At 42.2% G+C, this 20,819-nt stretch overlaps 1 protein-coding gene across 1 annotated transcript; it reads right to left on the reverse strand.

Annotated features, from left to right (window-relative positions):
- Positions 1-7,337: 7,337 nt before the first annotated feature.
- Positions 7,338-20,650, reverse strand: GCM1 (glial cells missing transcription factor 1). The gene is made up of 4 exons (XM_056818403.1): positions 20,376-20,650; positions 15,854-15,966; positions 12,063-12,200; positions 7,338-8,590 (listed from the first exon to the last, which is right to left on the reverse strand). Exons 1-4 carry the CDS (start codon positions 20,521-20,523, stop codon positions 7,847-7,849), a joined length of 1,143 nt encoding a protein of 380 aa, XP_056674381.1. The 5' UTR covers positions 20,524-20,650; the 3' UTR covers positions 7,338-7,846.
- Positions 20,651-20,819: the final 169 nt, after the last annotated feature.

Genomic DNA, 20,819 nt, shown 5'->3' on the forward strand with positions numbered 1-20,819 from the left:
CCTTTTTCTTTTTTTTTTTCTAAATCTAAAAGCATGGTATTTCTTTAGCAGTAAACACAGTTGTAGAAAGCAATTCCATGCTATTGTTAAACATTTTTCCAGGCTCGTTTTATTAATGGCATTTAGTTACTATTATAAATTTAATTAATACACATAATTAATAACCAACATTCATGCAGCACTTTACCTTTTGTGATTTTTCAGACACTATTAACTCATTTGCTCCAAAGAATAATCCTGTGAGGTAAGCACTATGGGTATTACCTGTATTTTAGAAGTGAAGAAACTGAGGCACAGACTTGTTTGTGGTCACTGTGTTGTGGTTGATCCTTTCTTTTGGAAGAGGACCAATGGCACCACCAGGTGATGTCTTGTCTTGTGTGTGAATTGGATTTAAGTGAGACAGAGTTGCACAAAGTCATGAACCTTATTCTTTCTTCTATAGTCTTCCAAGTCTGGTGGCAAGACAAAAGGCAGGAGGACTAGCAATGGTCCCAGATGCAGTGGATGGCCTCAGCATCTCTGATGTCCACCCAAGCTCTAGATGTTCCACAGAGCTGCTTCAGCCACCTTCATGGCCATTGGAACAACTTTTTCTCATCTGCCCATTTCATTGGAGGGAATCTGTCAATGCTTGGGGCAAACATCCCTCTCACTCACGGATGGGTTGGAGGTCTGTTGGTTACCCTCCACTTGGTTTAACCCTTCTGCCAAGCTGCTTTGACCAGATGTATCTGCTGTGCCTGATACAGCTTCTCAGAGCCACAGATGAGAGTCTGGCGGTAGGTGGACGCCAAAGGTATATAAGCAGCCCTGAAAAGGGCTCAGCAAGCCTTCCCACCAGAGGTGCATGGGATGTTCTGTGGTCGTCTAGCTAGTGGGTGTCAGAAGTGGGATTAGCACTGGGGTCTTTCCAAACATTCGACCTAGAAAGGACATTATAGGCCATTTAGCCCAAACTCCTAATTTTGCAGGTAAGGACTCAGAAGTCCCGATTTGCCCAAATCTTTAGTCTTCTGAGGTCTTCTGAGTCACAATTCTTTGATATTTCTATTATGCCACAAGATGGCCATTATCATGTGAAATGTTATAATAGAAAACATCAAGGATGGGCAAATAATGTCCAAGCTCCATTTTTCAAAAGCTCCATTTTGTTGTTAAGATAAAATGGGATGTATTCCTGCTTGTTGATGCAATTTATCAGGCAGCAGTTGCTGGTGGAGTTGTTTCCCACTGAAACGCCTTCTAGTTTGGAGAATGAAAACTAGTTATACACGCACACATGTATGACAGGTAATAATACACAAGTACGCCCTGTATGCTGTGGTTTATTGATATGCTTGTGTTGATCTGAAAGCTATTAAATGAGAGAAGAGGCAGTTTAGTTGATAAAAAGCCAGCCTTGGAGGTGGGAAGAAAGACTTGGATTCAAATCCTGTTTCTGATCTATACTAGCATATAAGTCATACAATTAACGTTTCAGGACCTCAGTGTCTTAAATTTAGTTGAAATCTGAGATTCCAAGATTCAGTAAAAGGAAGAATGTGAAATCTACCTCCATAATAATATTCTATAATGTTCATATTCCATAGTTTCTTTTCAGCCATCCCCTAACTCCCATTTTGTTTCTAGTTTTTGCTACCCAAAGAAGGACATATTTTGCCACATATCAGATCCTTGTTTCTGCTTTAATTTGGGATCAGTGACTAATGGTGGGATCAATGGGTCAACAGAGGTAATTTAGATTTAAATTAAATTAAGTTTAATCACTTTAAAATGATATCCCAACCAAATATCATTTTATAGATAGGGAAACTGAGTCCCAGGCAGATGAAATGACTTGTCTAGGATCACCCAGATGGGAAGTGGAAGAGGTAGGTTTCAAACTCATGTCTTCCAACTCCAACTAGCATTCTTTGTGCTTCACCACTGTAGAGAGGAGCTTGACATTTAAGTAAGACGTGTTAATGGTACCATACTTTTTTAATAAGTAACCACTTTAGTATTTATTAACTATATTAATAGTGTATAGGCTTATGGGTCTGTATCCTCCCTCTCTTGGCATGAGAGATTCCATCTTAAGACTAGACTCCATTTCAGTGTCAACCGAGCAGTCCCATTTGCGTTCCCGTGTTTGTGTCCTGCACTTCCCATTCCCCTGCTCTGCTAGTCATAGAACGAAACAAAGTGGTCTTGCTTTCCTTTCCCTGAATAATAATAGTAATAATAAATGCTAATATTTATACAGTGTTTACTATGAGCCAGGCACTGCACTAAGCCCTTTACGATTATTATCTCCTTTAGTCCTCACCACAACCGCGGGAGGTAGGTGCTATTCTTATCCCCATTTTATGCATGAGGAAATGGAGGCAAATAGAGGTGAGGTGACTTTCCCCCTTCACCTAGCAAGTCTGAGGCTGGATTTGAACTCAGGGTTTCGTGACTTTAAGCCCCCTGCGTCCCCCCCCCCCCTTCTTTGCTTCATATATTTTCCCTATTAACAAGAGATTGTTTGCATTCAGGGTTTACTTTGTAGCCGGAGGAAAGCTATCAATGAATGGCTCTCTCCTTGCCATGGTTCTAACAGCAATAAAGCTCCTTTATCTCATCTGTACCCCAAATTTGTGGGCCATGAAGGGTTTAGAGGTATTCTCTCATTTGACCTTTATAATCGCCCCCCGAGGGAGCGATGAGGATTATCTCTTCACTGGCTGGAAGGCCCCTTAGAGCTCAGCATCACCGTACAGGTGGAAGCACTGAGGCTCCAAGGGGTCGGGCGATCCTCTGAGTGAGCGTGCCCCCTCAGGGCATGGGTGTCCCTCCACCCTCCGCCCCGCGCTCCTTCCACTCCAGAAGCGGCTCACCTGCTGACAGGGCTCCTCCGCCAGGCTGCTGACCACCGATACCCATTGCTCAATCCTCCATCCTTGCTCAACCCTCATCTGCATTTCCAGCAAAGCCTGACCTTGTCTCTCCAGATAGCATGGATTCGTGAGATTGGGGCCAGAGATCTGGATCTTCGTGAATAGCCATGGGGGAAGTTTTGTACCCGTTTGCTCAGGGGGGGTTTCTCTACAGAAAACACACACACACACACACACACACACACACACACACCAAAGCTCAAACTTCAAGCTATAGATCTCATCTTTGCCAGGATAATCAGACCGACCAGGGAAACCCAAGTCCAGGAGGAGGAGGTTCATAGGATTGTTTTGCTTATGATATGATTACCCAGTGATGCAAACAATGCTGGGCTTTGATGACAGGGTAACTGGTTTTTGAGAAATGCTAAGAATTTGGAAGGAAGCTATCATTTACAGGCACCTTTTTGCCCTTTTATGATACAAACCTGCTTCTTCAGCCAGGTTTAGACAGGGTGCTAAGAGGGGATGTGCTGCAACTAGTGTCAGAGGACATGGGTTCAGGTCCTTTTTCTACCCTCACACTGGGACACTGGGCAAGTTAATTTTGTTATAAGGAAAGCAGGATCTCCTGCTCCTGCTTTCCTTATATTCCAGTTTCCTTATGGATTAGGATTCTTCTGATGTACTTTCTGCCTCAAAAATCTATGGTCTAAGAGTTCTTTGTGGCTGTTGTTTGGTCATTTCTGTCATATCTGACTCTTGGTGGCCCCATTTGGGGTTCTCTTGGCAAAGATATTGGAGGGAGTTGCCATTTCCTTCTCCAGCTCATTTTTACAGGTGAGGAAATTGAGGCACAAAGGGTTAAGTGACTTGTCCAGGGTCACACAGCTAGTAAATGTCTGAGGCCAGATTTAAACTCACAAAGATGAGTCTTCCTGACTCCAGGCCCAGAACTCTCTCCACCGAAATTCTTTGCTTCAGTCCAATTTGATACAAGCTTTGTTATATAGGAGAGAAGGTATGGTGGACTAATAAAGGAAGACTAAACTCAGAGCTAGAAGCTTAAGGTTCAAGTCCTGGCTCTGAAATTTATCATGTTAAGAAACCACCTAACCTCTGTGAAGCTCAGTTACCTCTCTATGGAATGGGGGTAATTATACTTTGTAGACCTCTTAGAGAGGCTTTCCTGTGAGCCCTCACTCAGATGACTTCGAGTCAAAGAGAAAAGACCAGAATGAAAGCAAAGAGACTCATTCCCATGCTAAGAGCAAATGCACATTCCTGAGGTATAAATTTGTTTTTTATAACCTTTCAGGCCGGCTTAGAGTTCATAGTCACTTAGTAGCTTTCTACAGCAACTGAGGATAGATAGGGAAAGCATTTTACAGGAGACAGAGACACAGAGAGGTGGAGTAGGGAGGGAGAGAGACACAGAGAGAGGGAGGTGGAGAGGGGAGGACAAAAGAGGAGAGGAAGAGAGGGGATGGGAGGGGAGAGAAAGTGGGGAGGAGAAAGAAAAGGGAGAGAGAGGGGGAGAAGAAAGCCAAAGAGGGGAGGAGGAGAGAGAATGGGGAATGGGGAGAGAATGGGTTAGAGAGATGGGAGAGGAGGAAGGGGAGACAGGGAGCAGAGAGAGGAGGAGAGAGAGTAGGGAAAGGGAGGGAAAGAGAGGGAAAGAGAGAGGAAGAAAGAGAAGTCAGGGGAGAAAAGAGGAGTACTTGGAGTGCAAATGACATTTATTATAAGAATAAAGAAAACATTCCCTCTTTGAGGAGGGCAAGAGACAAGGGGAAGAGAACAAACACTTTTACAACTGTAGAACTGATCCTTTTAGACAGGATCTCTTGGGTAGCTAGGTGGCACAGTGAATAGAACACAGAGCCTGAAATCAGGAAGATCCCTATTCCTGAGTTCAAATTCAGCCTCAGACACTTACTTACTGTGTGACCCTGGACAAGTCACTTAACCCTTTGTGCCTCAATTTCCTCATCTGCAAAATGAGTTGGAGAAAAAGAAATACTGAACCAATCTAGTATCTCTGCCAAGAAAACCCTAAAAGGAGTCACCAAATCAAACAAGACTGAAATAACTCAATAACCACAAGAGTCTATTATCTAAGGACAGTAAAATAGTTGCTACAACAGTAAATGAGACCATCTACTTTACATGCCTTTGAATAAGGGTTGGGGACTTTTTCTTATAAGGCCACCAAATGATTGGGGGAATTTCTACACTGTCAAGCTGATAAGGAGAACCACGAAAGTCATAGTTTATACATGTAATTTTTTTTTTCTTTTTCTGTCAAATGATGCCTTCTCTAGTGTAGGGAAGGAGGGAGATAATTGGGAATTTAGTATTCAAATCTGGCCTCAGACACTTACTAGCTTCTTTCATGTCTGACCAAGCTCTAAGTGCTCTGCAGTCCCCCTGGGGTTCTGCCTCCTTCCTGGCCATTGGAACAGATTCTTCTCAACCATCCCTTCCTTGGGGGGAAGTCTTCACATGCCTGGGGCAGACACCCCCCTCTTAAGTCACTGTTGGGTTTGAGGTCTATAGATTACCCTGATTTAGCCCACCCACCAAGATGGTTTTCCCCGAGTGCCACTGTGCATGCTACAGCTTCTTGGAGCCAGAGTTAGAGCTAGGTGGACACCGAAGTAGGAAAATAGCCCTGAAAAGGGCTCAGCAAACCCTCACACCAGAGGTGCTAGTTTCCCCCAAACTCCCTAGTCTTCCTATTACTTACATCCTGGATTGTCCATTTCCCACCTCCAACTATTTGCATTAATTATCACCCAATCCTGGACTGCCCTCTCTCCTCATTTCTGCCTTAAATAATCCTTATTTCCTTCAAAACTCAGCTCAATTCAATGCAAACTCACCTTTTAATTAAGCCTTTCCTGATCCCCCAGTGCCCTTTCTTCTCCATTCCATCCCACTCAAATAATCTTGAATTTATTTTTCTCCATTTATATGTATATGTAGAAGATAATAGACTGGCAGGAATGGCACTTAGTAAGCTATTAATGATGAACTGACTGTTTTGGATGTACCTAGGTATTTTCATGTTTGTCTCCCCTTTTAGAAGGTAAGCTCCCTGAAGCCCAGGACTGCTGGTGCCTTTCTTTGGATAGTGAGCAGTCAGCTAATTGCCTGGCAGAGAGAAAGTGCTTAATAAATACTTGTTGACCAGGTCTTGGTAATTTCTGGCAGAAATGTCTCTGGGTTTGGCATAAAAGGAGAATTCATATCATCCTACTCACTGTAAAAAAGGGTTCAGTAGGAAAGAAAAGTCAAGACTGAGGATATGATAAAAATAAGACTAAAATGAAAGCTATAAATGATTCACAAAAAGTGCTTTATGTATATTATCTCACCGTTATTGTGAGACCTTATAGGCGTGTTGTAAATCTCTCAAGATCAGAAGCTGGGGTTGGGTGTTGTTTTTTTTTTTAATCCCTCCTACTCAGGATCTAGCCCAATGCCTAACAAATAACAAGCCTTTTTCCTATAAAAAAAGTCCTAACTATGATATTTTAACAAAATTATAATGATTATTATTTACTATCATCTAACTATAATAATGTAATGCTATAGTAGTTAAATCAATGTATAATTATATATCATTATAATATTAAAATATGGTTTGTAGTCATAATTTTGTTGAAATTATAATTAAAATAAATAACCCACTGACACCCCTGTTGCTTCCAAATTTGCAGAACAAAAAGTACTCAAGATCTTGGCAGGAGATTAGATGAGGCTTATTGAATTGAATAGAATTGAATTCATAAGGCTATTTTTAGTTTCATTCTACAGTGGGGAAATCAAGGTTGGGAAAGATGAAAGAATTAGTTCCCTAAGACTCTGAGGTAGGAGTCAAACCTGAGACTTCTTGATTCCAAGTATGGTATTTATTCCTCTACACCATATATGGGTAGGTGTCAATATGTAGGAAAGTGATATTTTAAAATAGTATTTTAAATAGATATTTTAAATATATTTAAATATATATAATACATAAATACATAAATAAATATATAAAAATAAATATATTTAAATATAAATAGATATTTTAAAATAGTAAGATAGTATGACCGCAATGATGATCTGTGATCATCAGGGCAGTGATGGTGAACCTTTTAGAGACTAAGTACCCAAACTGCAAACCTCACACCTTATCCCAGACAGGGGAGTGAGGAAGAGTTCCCATTGGGCTGCTGGACAGAGGGGCAGGTGATGGGAGAAATGTCCTCAGGCAAGAGTGGAGAGGGGGTAAGGAGCAGCCCCCTCCAAACACATGCCAGCACATGTGCCACAGGTTGGCCAACACGGATTCAGCTTCTTTCATCCTGTTTTTTTCAATGAGTTACAATCCAGTTTATTTAATACTGCACTTTATGAGGTTATTTATTTTTTTAGCTCAGTGTGAAATAAAATTCAATGTAACAAATCTCTAGAACAAGCTAGTTCAAACAACAATATTTTATTATCTAAATGTAGGATAAGATACTATTTTAAAAGCTTTGAATAATATAATTTCTATTCCCTCCCCCATTTGTTCCTTCAATCTCTTCCCATTTCCCTTTCAAGGAGCCATTGCTAGAAATGCTGAATAATGGTGTTGGGCCTGAAGTATTGGAGCTGTCGAGGACAAAGGGAAAGAACCAGATATTTAGAGCTCAGGGGTTGGAAGTTACAAGTCTTAATGTGTAAAAAATCCAGAGGCCATTTAATTCCTGACACTGGGTTTGGGTCAAACCAGTAGATTCAGTAGGGATAAGGGATGTGCCTAAAAGATTAATGGAGAGAAGTGAGAACTGCCTAGAGCTCCCTCTCCTAGCTCAGCTTATCTGGGGTTAGTTCCACTCCCATCTCAAACATCCATCTCCAAGTTTCCCAAAGCAAATTTCTGTTGGGTTGTGTTTTGGTGAGAGGTTTTGGGGGAGGGAGGAGACAAGTGGGGTGAGTCTCTGGCATCATCTTAAGGGATAGATATTTAGAAATGTGTCACTGTTGCCATGGTCCAAAGTCATACATTTCACTTCATCATCAAAGTCCCATTTGCTCCCCTTGGTTGGAAGTGAGTACTGGTGAGGAGGGGTATAGCTAAGGAGAAAAGGGTCTTCTTGAGGGAAGTGGTACCTCGCTGTGGGGAAGTAGCCATTAAAATCCACATGCAGCTTCTCTTCGTACAGTTCACTCCCAGGCAGCGCCGCGTTGGACCTGAATGGGTGGTAGCCAGCTTTGACAACTGGTGTCTCACTGGGCAGTTGCTGGTTGCCTGCTTCCATGCAGCTCAACGTAGGGGAGAGGTCACAAGGCCAACTGGTCAAAGGGAAGGGATAGCCAGGACAGTAGCCATCATGATGGGGTGGCGCCCCCAAGCCCGCATTCTTGTTCCAGCTCTGAAGATCTCCATAATCTGAGTAGACTCCTGGCAGAGAGGGCTGAAGCAATTCTCCGCTGTTGCAAATCCGACTAGTGGTCAATTTGCATTTCTCAAAGAATTTCGTGGGCCCCGAATCCACCAAGGGCTCCCCAAGTTGGGAGGCTCTTCCAAAGCAGTAGCTCTTGGTAAGGGAAAGGCAGTTATTCAATGGCTTCTTCTGGGGCATGTTATCGATGAAATGCCCATTGAGACTACTGGGCAACTGGAAGCCTTCCTGGTAAGACCAAGTTAAAGGTAAACTTTCTTGACTTTGGGTTTCACCTGGTAGGGACTAAAATGGGGGGAAATAGGCATGTTAATAAGTTAAGCAGATTGACATAACCCACCCCAAACAATGAGGAGTTAACTATACCAATAAGCAAACTGGCTCAGGATTGTTTCTGATTGTTCTCATTTCTTGCATGCTTAGGTCTTGAGCCATGAAAAAAATGCCATTGATATGCCCAGTCAAGGCATAGAAGCAGGGGCTTGGGATGTTTCCATTTCAATATGACAGTGTCCTGGCTCAAAGAACCAGCTAGATCATTAGAGTTTGAAGGAAATATATTGGGTGGAAGAAGGCACTCTGGACCTTGCCCCTGGCCCAAAGTTTAATAATAATGATGATGATGACAATAATAATAGCTAGCATTTTTATAGTGCTTTAAGGTTTGATAATCATAATAATAGCTGACATTTTTATAGAGCTTACTCTGTGCCAGGCACTGTGCTAAGCACTTTATATATATATATATGTATATATATATGTATATTTATATATATTATTTTATTTAATTCTCACAATAACTCAGCAAGGTAGATGCTATTATGAGGTTGACAAAGAGCATGACATGGACTGTCTCACTCGATTAGCTCCCAGCTCCATTCTTTGCTCCCTGTAACTTTGGACAAATCCTGTAGCTCTCTTGGGTCTCAGTTTATTCATCTATAAAAAGGAGGACTGCTATGATCACTTACAACATTAAATCTATGATCCTGTAGCCTTGGAAACTGATATTCAATTTTCTGTTTTACAAATTCAACTTGTCAGTCAATAAATATTTATTGAGCGCCTCCTGCATTACATGCCATGCAATGTGCTACGTGCTGGCTATACTGAGAAAGTCAGAAGACAGTCTCTGCCCTTGAATGTTCACAATCTAATACATTAGACTGTTATGACCAACATTTTTCCAAGTGCCCTGTGCACAAAACAAAACATGCCAAATCGCTGAAGACAGGAAGGAAAAAAAGAAAAAAAGAAAAGAAAAAAGAAGAAAAAAGAGATTCTTTTGTCCATTCACTAGAAAAGGGAGGCAACCTGGCCAAAGTCTCATTGTTAGTAAGCTGGGACCCCGACCTAGGTCTCCTAGCGAATGATCCAACTTCTCAGTCATTTCAGTCCTATCTGACTCTTCATAATGCCACTTGGAGGTTTTTTGGCACAGATACTGGAATGGTTTGACAGATGAGGAAACTGAGGCAGACAGGGCAACGTGGCTTGCCCAAGGTCACACAGCTAAGATGCCTGGGATGGTTTACCATTTCTTTCTCCAGCTCCTTTGACCCGTAAGGAAACTAAGGCAAAGGAGGTTAAGTGATTCAGTCAGGTTCCCACAGCTAGCAAGTGTCCAAGACCAGATTTGAACTCGGGAAGGTGAGTCTTCTTAACTCCAGGTCCAGAATTCTATAACCCTTGTGCCCTGTAGCTGACCAACCATCCAGCACCCTTTCAATATCATAACATGATGGATTAAAACTGGAAGAAGCCTTAGAGACCATCTAGTCCAAGCCCCTGAGACCCATTTAAGCAATGTGCTCGAGATTACAGAGGGGGTAAAGAGCAGAAGTCAGGTTTTGAACCTAAATCCTCTGATTTGCAGTCCAAGTTATTGAGTTTCCCTCTAATGTAGCTTTTACTGTAAAACAAGGGAGCTGGACTAGATTGTCTTTGAGGGGCTTTCCAACTCTAGATCTATGAAAGAGCCTCTGTTCTTCTAGAACCAGCTAGGGGACTCAATGAATAGACTAGCCCTGGACCTGCACTCAGGAAGACCTGAGTTCACATCTGATGTTACATTTACTGTGTCCTTTAGCCTCTAGCTGCCTTAGTTTCCTCAACTATAAAATGGGTATAAAAATAGTCCCTACCTCTTGGGGCTGTTGTAAGGATCAAATGAGGTAATACTTGTATTTTCCAAACATTAAAAAGCAATATATAAATGCTAGTGATTATTTCAGGATATTTTCTCCCCTAATCTTGACCATAACCCCTCAATGAGCCATCAGAGAAAAAACCAAAATGGCGCTCCAGATTCTCATAAAGTTTATGACAACTACCAGGGCTCGATTTTCTACTTCTATTCCTTATTTCTTTTCTTTTTCAACACATTTTCTATTTGTTGTTACCCTATTGGTGGGAGTTCCCAAGGTTTTACTTTTACTGGCATGTTGAAAGAAATAACTATTCTTTTAGTAGCTGTAGTGTGTGTGTGTGTGTGTGTAGATAAAGATAGTAAGAGACAGAGATACAAAGCGAGAGAGAGAGAGAGAGAGAGAGAGAGAGAGAGAGAGAGAGAGAGAGAGAGAGAAAGAGAAGAGAGAGAGAGAGAGAGAGAGAGAGAGAGAGAGAGAGAGAAAGAGAGAGAGAGAGAGAGAGAGAGAAAGAGAGAGAGAGAGAGAGAGAGAGAGAGAGAGAGAAAGAGAGAGAGAGAGAGAGAGAGAGAGAGAGAGAGAGAGAGAGAGAGAGAGAGAGAGAGAGATAAACTTTTTTGGGGGTTTTATTTTTTTTTTTAATCCTTACTTAGAATTAAATGTATCAGTTCTAAAACAGAAGAGTGGTAAGACTAGGCAATGGGGGTTTTAGTTAGGAAGTGTCTGAAGTCAAATTTGAACCCAGGACTTTCTGTCTCTATGCCTGGCTCTTGACCATTGAATCACCTCACTGCCCCCATGCAAACACATTCTAAAACAAAAATAAAATTCTCCATAATAGTGTTCACAGAAGATAGGAAAAATTGAGTTTAAAAGTCCCAGGACCTCTGCTACTTCCTAACTGTAGGACCTTGGGCAAGCCACTTTAAAACTCAAAAATTCCTTTTTCATGGCTGTAAAATGAAGGGGGTGTAGTGCCACAGTCCCCTCCATTCTTCTGCCCTTCCCCACTAGGAGAGATAGAGCTAATAACTGAACCCAGGTCTCCTGGCTCCTAAGTCAGTGCTTTTAAAAACAAAATATTATTGCTATTTTTTATTTTTAAAACCCTTATTGTCGAGTTGTTACTCTACAACTTTCCACCTTAGAACCACTAAGGCAGAAAACTAGTAACGACTAGGCAATGGGGATTAAGTGACTTGCCCAAGGTCACAAAGCTAGGAAGTTTCTGAGAATGGATTTGAACCCAGGACCTCCCATCTTTCAGCTTGGTTCTCTATCCTCTAAGCCACCTTGCTACCTCCTGAGTAAGTTCTTATGCCATTATACCCAGTTAGCTCAGGGCTGCAGCATGGGGGCATGGGGGTACCTGGTGTAGAGCTCCTCAGCTTTCTTGAATAGGCAGCACAGGAAGGGTCCCAGGGAATATGCTTAGGATTTTCTAAATGCTTCATGGGGCTGTTGTGAAGAGCAAGGACTCTAGAGTGTCGAGCCTGTATTAATTACTACTCTGCTAAAACATCAGAGGAATACTTCTGTCAGGGAAGAGAGTGGTTTGGGCAAGGCAGAAGGTGGGGGCAAGTTGCTAACATATATGGGGTGGAAATTACCTTTGTCCCTGAGCTCTTCTTCAGCTTTGGAGAGGCAGTCAATGAGGAGGAACATGCCATATGAGATTTCTGCATCGACCGTCTTGCTTCTGCCTCTAGTTTTGTTTCCGGCCTTGGATGGTCGTGTGCCCCTTTTGACTTAAAGAAAATGGTGAAGTCAGAGGGAAGGACTTGGTTGTCCTTGTCATAGGAAAATCAATTGAGGAGACAACTAGGTGACTCAGGGGATTGAGAGCCAGACCTAGAGACGGGAGGTCCTGGGTTCAAATCTGGCCTCTGGCCTCAGACACTTCCCAGCTATGGGACCCTGGGCAAGTCACTAAACCCCCATTGCCTAGCTCTTACTATTCTTCTGCCTTGGAACCAATACACGGTATTGATTCTAGGGTGGACAGTAAAGTTTGAAGAGAAGAAAAGAGAAGAAAAATGAGGGGAGGGGAGGGTTAAGGAGGGGAAGGGAGGGGAGGGAAAGGAAAGGAAAATCGGTTGAAGGAATGGGGAATACTTAACCCTGTAAAGTGAAAGAGCTTGTCACAGGAAGTTGCAGCTACCTTTAAAGACCCTTCTTTGTACCACTTCCTGTGCCTGCCTTCCATTTTACAGGGACCAGTTGTGGTTTTAGAATTTTCTTAGGACTGCCCAGGGGGCAGCCAGTCACCCACTTTAGCATGTGGGTTGTGGACCTCCTCTCACTTAAGGAAATGCGGGGATGTGTACACACACACACACACACACACACACACACACACACACACACACACACACACCTGGTGATTAAATCTAAAAGTGGGCAGGGGAGAGTTACTCCCATCTTCACAGAAGGTATATTTAGCCTAGAGGATTTAAGAGGAATATGACAGTTGCCTTGAAGTGTCTGGAGGGCTATTGTGCAAAGGAGAGATTAGACTTTTTCTGTTTAGTGTCATGGGACAGATTGTTGTTTAGTTATTTCAGTTGTGTCTGACCCTTCATGACCCCATTTGGGGTTTTCTTGGCAAATATAGTATAGTGGTTTGCCATTTCCTTCTCTAGCTCAATTTGACAGATGAGAAAACGGAGGCAACAGTGTTAAGTGACTTGCCCAGGGTGATACAACTAATAAATGTTGGAGGTCAGATTTGAACTCAGACCTATAAATCTTCTTGATTCCAAACCTAGTGCTCTATCCACTGGGCACCTAGCTGAGAATAATAGGTAGAAGCTGCAAAGCCATAAAATAGAGCCTCAATGTCGGAAAGACTTCCGAACAGTTTCAGTTGTTCAAAAATGGGCTGGGCTGGTGGGTTTTCCCCATTTGGGGGTCTCCAAGCAGAGGCTGGCAGGAGTCCTTTTGTGTACAAGATTTGTCTCTATGAGAATGACCTGAAAGACTGGCTTCTAGGCAATGGGATTTTAAATCTTCTGTACTTCAAGAGATCACACGCTCGGTCATCAGTTGGCCTTGGGATGGGGAAGGGCAGCAGTGAGGGCCAGGGGTGAGTAAGTGGGCATCATGGGGCCAGAGGGAGGCGGGTCAGAAGGCCAGACAAGACAGCCTTTGCCTGCAAACAACATGTGAAGTCCTCTACTGCCCAAAGCTTCTGATTCGCGACTGACTGGCATGCCAAGAGAGAAGGCTCCATGTTTGAAGGATTTGGGATATTTTCTCCTCCATATATTATCTTCCCAAACCAGAATTCGCATATAATTCCTTATGGAATCAAGCAATTCAGCAGCTAAGAGGCTGTGCGGTAGAGTGGTAAGATCCTGGGACTTGGCATCAGGACCTCCAGAATTTAAATCCTGCCTCCAGTACTTGTGGACAACATGGCCCTGGGCAAGTCTCTTACCCTCTCTGAGCTTGTTTCCTTCTTTGTAAAATGGGGAGTCAAGAAATTATGAGTCCAAAAAGCTTTTGCAGAATGCTACATAAATGTTATTTTTGTTTAATTGTGTCCAACTCTTCATGATCCCATTTTGGAATTTATTTTTTTTATAACAGAGATACTGGAGTGGTTTGCGATTTCCTTCTGATTTTACTGATGAGGAAATTGAGGTAAACAGAGTTAAGTGACTTGTCTGAACTCAAGTCTTCCTGACTCCAGGCCTGTCACTCTTTTCACTGCGCCACTAAGCTGCCCTCAACTATCTGCCAATCCCAAGACAGTAATTGATGCTCCCTCGTTTTTACCCTTATGAAAAGAATCAAGTAGCCCAGACATTCAATAGTGTAAAAATGGAGATTTTGAACTCTAGACTTCAATCCCCAGAAGTCCTTGGTATTTCCCCAAATTCCCTATAATCTCACCCGAGTCCCCACATTGTTGGTGAGATCACAATTGGTATTTAACTGGCAGTAACACCTCCCATTCTTCTCCATTTTTACAATAGTCTTCTATTATTTTTCCTGAATTATTTCAGTGAAACTCATTTCTTTTTTATTTTTTAATCCTTATCTTCCATTTTAGAATCAGTACTGTGTATTGGTTCCAAGGTAGATGGGGTGGGAAAGAGTTAGGCAATGGGGATAAAGTGACTTGCCTAAGGTCACACAGCTAGGATGGGTATGAGGCTAGATTTGAACCCAGGACTCCCCTATCTCTAAGCCAGGCTCTCAATCCACTGAGCTGCCTCCAGTAAATTATCTTCTTTTTTGTTTTAAATTAGAACCCTTACCTTCTGTCTTAGAATCAATACTATGTATTGGTTCCAAGGCAGAAGAGCAGTAAGGGCTAAGCAAGGGGGGTTATAAGTTATTTTCCCAGGGTCACCCAGCTAGGAAGTGTTCGATTTGAACCCAGGACTTCCCATCTCTGGACATGGTTCTCCATCCACTGAGCTACTCAGCTGCCCCCTAAACTCACTTCTAACTATAATTACTGCTTAGGCATTTCAAAGCTGACTGTACAGTTCACCAGCAGATTGTCCTGGGGACATGTTGCTTAACCCAAGAATTTTTCTTCCTTCGTCTTAATCTAAAATTTTATCTCCTCGTATGGAAATAACCCATTCTTGATGCCCACTGACAACCCACTTAGAATTTTTAGCATTAGAGTTTCCTAGAGTGTATCACCGAGAAGATTTGAACCTGGGACTCCTTTCAGAGTGCAGCAATGGGAGATTTCAGTCTAGAACCCCTGAACAGACTGAAGAATAGGCTCCTGTTTTTGCTAACTACCTCTCAGGACTATTAGGAGCGAGTCTGGAAATTGTAGAGCATTATAGAGCGGCAAACTTGTATTAATCTGCACATTAACATTAGAGGAATATTTCTGGGTGCATGCCAGCTGGGGGGGGGCTCATCATCTCCTAAACCCCACTGCCTCTTGCCACAAGAATAAGGGCTTATATTGATAGAGCCCTTTAGAAGTATTTTTATAATTTTTTAACTTTTATATATTTTTTTATTTTTATATAAAAATATTTTATATAGTTTTAACTTTATCTCACTTGAGCCAGACAGCAACCCTGTGAGGGGAGGAGGGGATTATTATGCCCACCAGACATAGAAAAAAACTGGGGAAGTCCAGAGAATTAAGTGGCTTGCTTGCCCAAGGTCATGGTAGTAGCAAGTGGCAGAGCTTGGATGCAGGAAACCCCCATTTTCTGGTGCCAAATCCAGCTTCTGTTCCATCATCCTACACTGCTTGTTGACTGACTGTATATATCATCCTCTGCTTGATTGCCATCCCTGACAGCATCTTGACTGTTTATTCAATCTAATTTAAACTCCCTGTTTTTTTTTAATTTTCTTAATGTACTGATATTAAATTCCCTTTTCTGGCTGTTGTTGCTTTTATTTTTAACCAAACCTGAAAAAAGATGAACCGTCCATCATGCCTCCAGAAGTTAGTGACAGGGAAGCCCCCGTGGCCACGGCAGGGAATGAGCTTCAAAGGCCCATTACAGTTAGGACATCGTTTTCCTGCAGAAAAGAAAAATGAGATGATTAAGCAGGGCAGGGCCAACCTTCCCTCCATCTGTTTCTGAGTTGGGTTTGTGTTCCTCCTGATATTTACCTTCTCCACCCCAAAAGGCTGGCAATGTTTCAACATGTTTTTAAATATCTGACAACCCCCATCCTTCAGGGGCATCCTTCCATAAGCCATCATCATGTAGAATCTTGGATTCAGAGCCAGAAGGGACCTCACAGGTCCACTAGTCTCTCCCTCACTTCTTTTTACAGTGATAGAAACTAAGGCTCAGATGGATTTAAGTGACTTGCCTAGGGTCACACAGGAGTAAGCATCCTGAGTCCAAATTCACTTGAATGTTTTATTGCCTCTCATGAGAGATTTGTGTTCTATGTAAGCAGAGTAAAGAGCTACCTACCTGGTATAATTTTAGGGGATACCTAAGCATCTCTCCTCATTGCTTCCTGATCCTTGAAATTCTCTTAATAGAAAACAAAATCCTCTCGAAAAAAAAAATTTTTATACAAAAATATTCATAGCCATGCTCTTTGTGGTGGCAAAAAAATTGGAAAATGAGGGGGTGTTCCTTGATTGGAGAATGGCTGAACAAATTGTGGTGTATAATGGTGATGGAATACTACTGTGCTGTAGGGAATGATGAACTGAAGGAATTCTATATGAACTGGAGGAACCTCCAGGAACTGATGCAAGTGAAATGAACAGAACCAGGAGAACATTGTGCACAGCAAGTGAAACACTGTGGAGCAATACAATGTAATGGACTTTGCTAATACAAGACAATCCCTAGGGACTTAGGAGAAATACTGCTACCCACATCAAGAGAAAGAACTGTGGGAGTAGAAACACAGAAGAAAAGCATATGGCTTATCATTTGTTTATATGGGTACATGATTGGGTGTTTTGGTTTTAAAAGATTGCTTTATTGCAAAAATGAATAATATGGAAATAGGTATAAGTGATAACATTTGTGTAACCCAGTGGAAGTACTTATTGGCTCTGGGAGGGGGGAGAGGATAGGGGAAGGAAAGAAAATGAATCATAAACATGGAAAATATTTAAAAAAATAAGATGGTAAAAACTTATTTTTATTTTATTCTGGTAACAAATTTACACATATGTTTTCCAAAGTTATATGATTCATGTTATCTCCTTCCCCTCTTCTCTCTGTCCCCTCCAGGAGTTGATAAGCAATTCTAATAGGTTATACATGTATTAGCACTCAAAACCATTTCCATATTATTCATAACAAAATCCTTTTACTCCACAACTAAAGCTATGTCTTGGAATGCAAATACCCCTAGAGAAATAATCCAGAGACTAAATGTCACCATGTGAGATAAATGAGGGTTCCCCAGTCCTTTTTCGAGAGCAAGCTTTCATGGGGATCAGGCATAAGGACTCTTGGCTTAGGAATTTAGGAAGATGGCGCACCTTAGGTGTTGGAGGGAGCGAGGGAAAAGAAATCTTCGAGCTTTGACTTCCCTTTCTTCAAAGTTTTGCTTATAGATTCACTGCCAATAGCTATGGCCAAGATAGGAAAGTTAAATGCAATATGACTGCCCTTAGTCAAAAGCTTCTCTAATCTAAGAGGGACCCAAATCATAGACTATTGAAGCTAGGAGAGATCATCTAAGAGATCCATTAATCCAAGGGATCTTAACCTTGGACCCTATCTTGTCCTGGGAAGCTATTCACTCCTTGTGAGATTAAATTTTCTAAATTTCTAAAACTTCTATTGAAGGAAATGCTACATTTCAGTTAGAGGTTACTGAAATTAGGAGATATAAATATATATATATTTTTTTTTTCTCATCCAAATTCATTCTATCAAGGGACCTGTGAACCTTGGGTTAAGAACCCCTTATCTAATTTAATCTCTTCATTTTAACAGGCAATAGAACTACAGACCAGAGACTTTCCCAAAGTCACCCAGCTAGGACATGGCGAAGGTAAGACAAGAGCCCAAGTTTCCTGGCTCAGTTCAATGTTTGTCCCATTCTGCTTTAGTCAAGATATGGGGTCCAGTGGAAAGAGTAATGAAGAGATTTAGTGTCAGAGGCTCTGTGAAGTTCAGACTCCAGCTGTTGTTGAGCCTTGGGCAAGTCACCAACCTCTAGGGGCTTTATCTTTTTCATCTACATTTTTTTCTGTAGATTTTCATCTACAGTTTTTCATCTACAAAATGATTAGGTTTGACCTGGTGGCCCTCTGAGGTCCCTCTAGTTCCAAGGGCATGATGGGGCATTTCAGAATCTCACAGGAAGGTATGTAGTTGTGTGAGCAACCAAAATAGTTTGCCTTGAGCATAGCACTGGATGCCACCAGTTTTCAGTTTGAGGTTGATGAAGGGGTTGAGCCTTTCTTAAAAAGGAGTTTTATTTCTTTGGTTTTCTACCTTGCCAAAGCTTGGCCCAGCCAGGCAAAAGTCTTTGCATTTTGTGTTTTAGGCAGGACCTTTTATTTCATGGGTTTTAGTGAGCTCCCTGCAAGAAACCCTTCTACCAACACAAATCAGCAACAGCTCTTCAATTTACAGCCTAAGAGAAGAGCTTGGGACTTGTGTCTGATGCTTTGTAATCCCATGGACCATGGCATGCCAGGCTCTACTGTCTTTCACTGTCTCTCAAGTCTGTCCAAGTTCATGTTCATTGTTTCTATTGCACTATCTATCCATCTCATCCTCTGTTGTCCCCCTCCTCCTTTTTTGTTTACACCCTTACCCTCCCTCTTAGAATTAATACTGTGTATTGGTTCTAAGACAGAAGAGCAGTAAAGAGTAGGCAATGGGGGTTAAATGACTTCCCCAAGATCACAGAGCTAGTGTGCAAGGCCAGATTTGAACCCAGGACCTCCCATCTCAATGACTGGCTTTCAATTGACTGCCCTCTTTTTCTTTCCATCTTCCCCAGTGCTGAGAGATTAATGACTTTTCTAAGGATACACTAGTACATGCCAGAGTCTGGTCTTGAACCTTTTTGTCTTTGAGGCCAGGTATCTGGCCATTCTAACATTGTTGACTTTCTTTGACTTTTGGCATTTCAACTAGACATTTTATGGTGCTGGCTGGTGTCGTAAATAGTTTTAAAACGAAATACACCAAGGGCAGCTAGGTAGAACAGTGGGTAGAGCACCAGGCTTGGAATTAGGAGGATCTGGGTTCAAATCTGGTGTGAGCCTGGGCAAATCACTTAACCCTGATTACCTGACCCTTGCTGCTCTTTTGTCTTTGAACTGATACTAAGCCAGAAGGGAAGGGTTTAAACAAAAATGAAATACCCTGGCACCGACTGTGTCACCACTTTCAATCCTGGGGATTCCAGCTAAGCAGAGACTCTAGTGGACAGGCGCACTTGCCCTTGTCCCTATCAGAGCTCACCTGCTGAATAACTCTTTTGGTGGTGGCAAAGACTCAGAAACTAAGGGGGTGTCCATCTACAGGGAAGGGACCAGATGGAATTTGGATGTAATGAAATAAATACTCCTGCACCATAAAACATGCTGAAAGGGAAAGTTTCAGAGAAACCTGGGAAGATTTGTAGGAACTATGCAGAGTGAAGAAAGCAGAAACAGGAGAGCAATGACAGCATGAAGACAAACACAAGAACTCCTAGGACCAATCATGATCGCAGAGAAGGGAAGATAAAAGGTGACAGAGATCTCCTGCCACAGGGGTCATCAACTCCAAGTGTACAATGACACATGCATTTTTGACCACAGTCAATTCTGAGATTCATTTTGCTAGACTATTCATATTTGTCTACAAGGGATTTTCCTCCTCCCAATTAGGGAGAAGGGAGAGAGATAAAATAACATTTATGTTAATCAAAAAACATTTTTTCTTAAGGAAAAAAAAAGAATTTACTTTTCTGTAGTCCCCTCATTCCCTCAGAGACATTCTTTCCCAGACTTCAGGCACAGAATCTAATACACTCTTGTGCTAATATAGTAATGAATGATTTCCTCCTGGTAACATGCTTGACTTTTAATAGGGGCCTTCTGGAGACAGTTTCGTAATCTAAAGAAGTGGCTCTAATGGAGCAAACTGGTGGGGGAAGCTCCTAGCTTTGTCACTTGCTTGCTTTATGACTTTAGGCAAGTCATGTGCCTTCTATGGCCTTTTTTTATTTGCAAAAGAATGGGTTTTAGATGCCATGGGCACTAAGTTTCCTTCCAGCTCCGAATCCACATTCTTATTTTTGGATAAGGAGGGCCTTTCAGTAACCCACCAGTCCCATCAAGTAATTATCATGGAGAGGGAGTCCCTTGTTTGGGTATTAAAAACATTTGGTGGGAGGCCCCAGAGATGGCATGACGGCACAGCTCTAGAATGAGACACATCTAGCAGCACTTGAACCAGTGCCAGCTAGGGTGTGAGGGTGGGCAGGCCCCCTGGACTCACTCTGCTGCTTCTGCCGGGCTTTGTCACAGATGGCTGGCCTCAGATAGATCTTCCTTCCCTCCTCGGCAGAGCAGTCCTGGCTGCAAACAACCACTCCCAGGCAGGACTTCTTCAAGATGCGGGAGTTGTGATTGTTGGTGTTGCGCATGGCCCAGCTGCTCAGGTGCCTCTGAGCGTTCCTGTCCTCTGAACTGTAGATGTGCTTCACGTAGGAATCTGGCCATTCCTGAAACCAGTCGGTTGTTTTCACATCCTGATAAGAACTCCAAGAATGTTAATTAAAGTAAAAGAAAACACACACACACACACACACACACACACACACACACACACACACACACACACAAACAGAATCATCCACCACAGAAGGGACTATGGGCATGAATCTTATGTTATTTTACTCAAGAACTCTGGGAGGTAGTGGGGAGGGAGACCTTTGGACCC

The sequence above is a fragment of the Monodelphis domestica genome, chromosome 2, assembly GCF_027887165.1.
Source record: "Monodelphis domestica isolate mMonDom1 chromosome 2, mMonDom1.pri, whole genome shotgun sequence".
Classification (NCBI taxonomy): Eukaryota; Metazoa; Chordata; class Mammalia; order Didelphimorphia; family Didelphidae; genus Monodelphis; species Monodelphis domestica.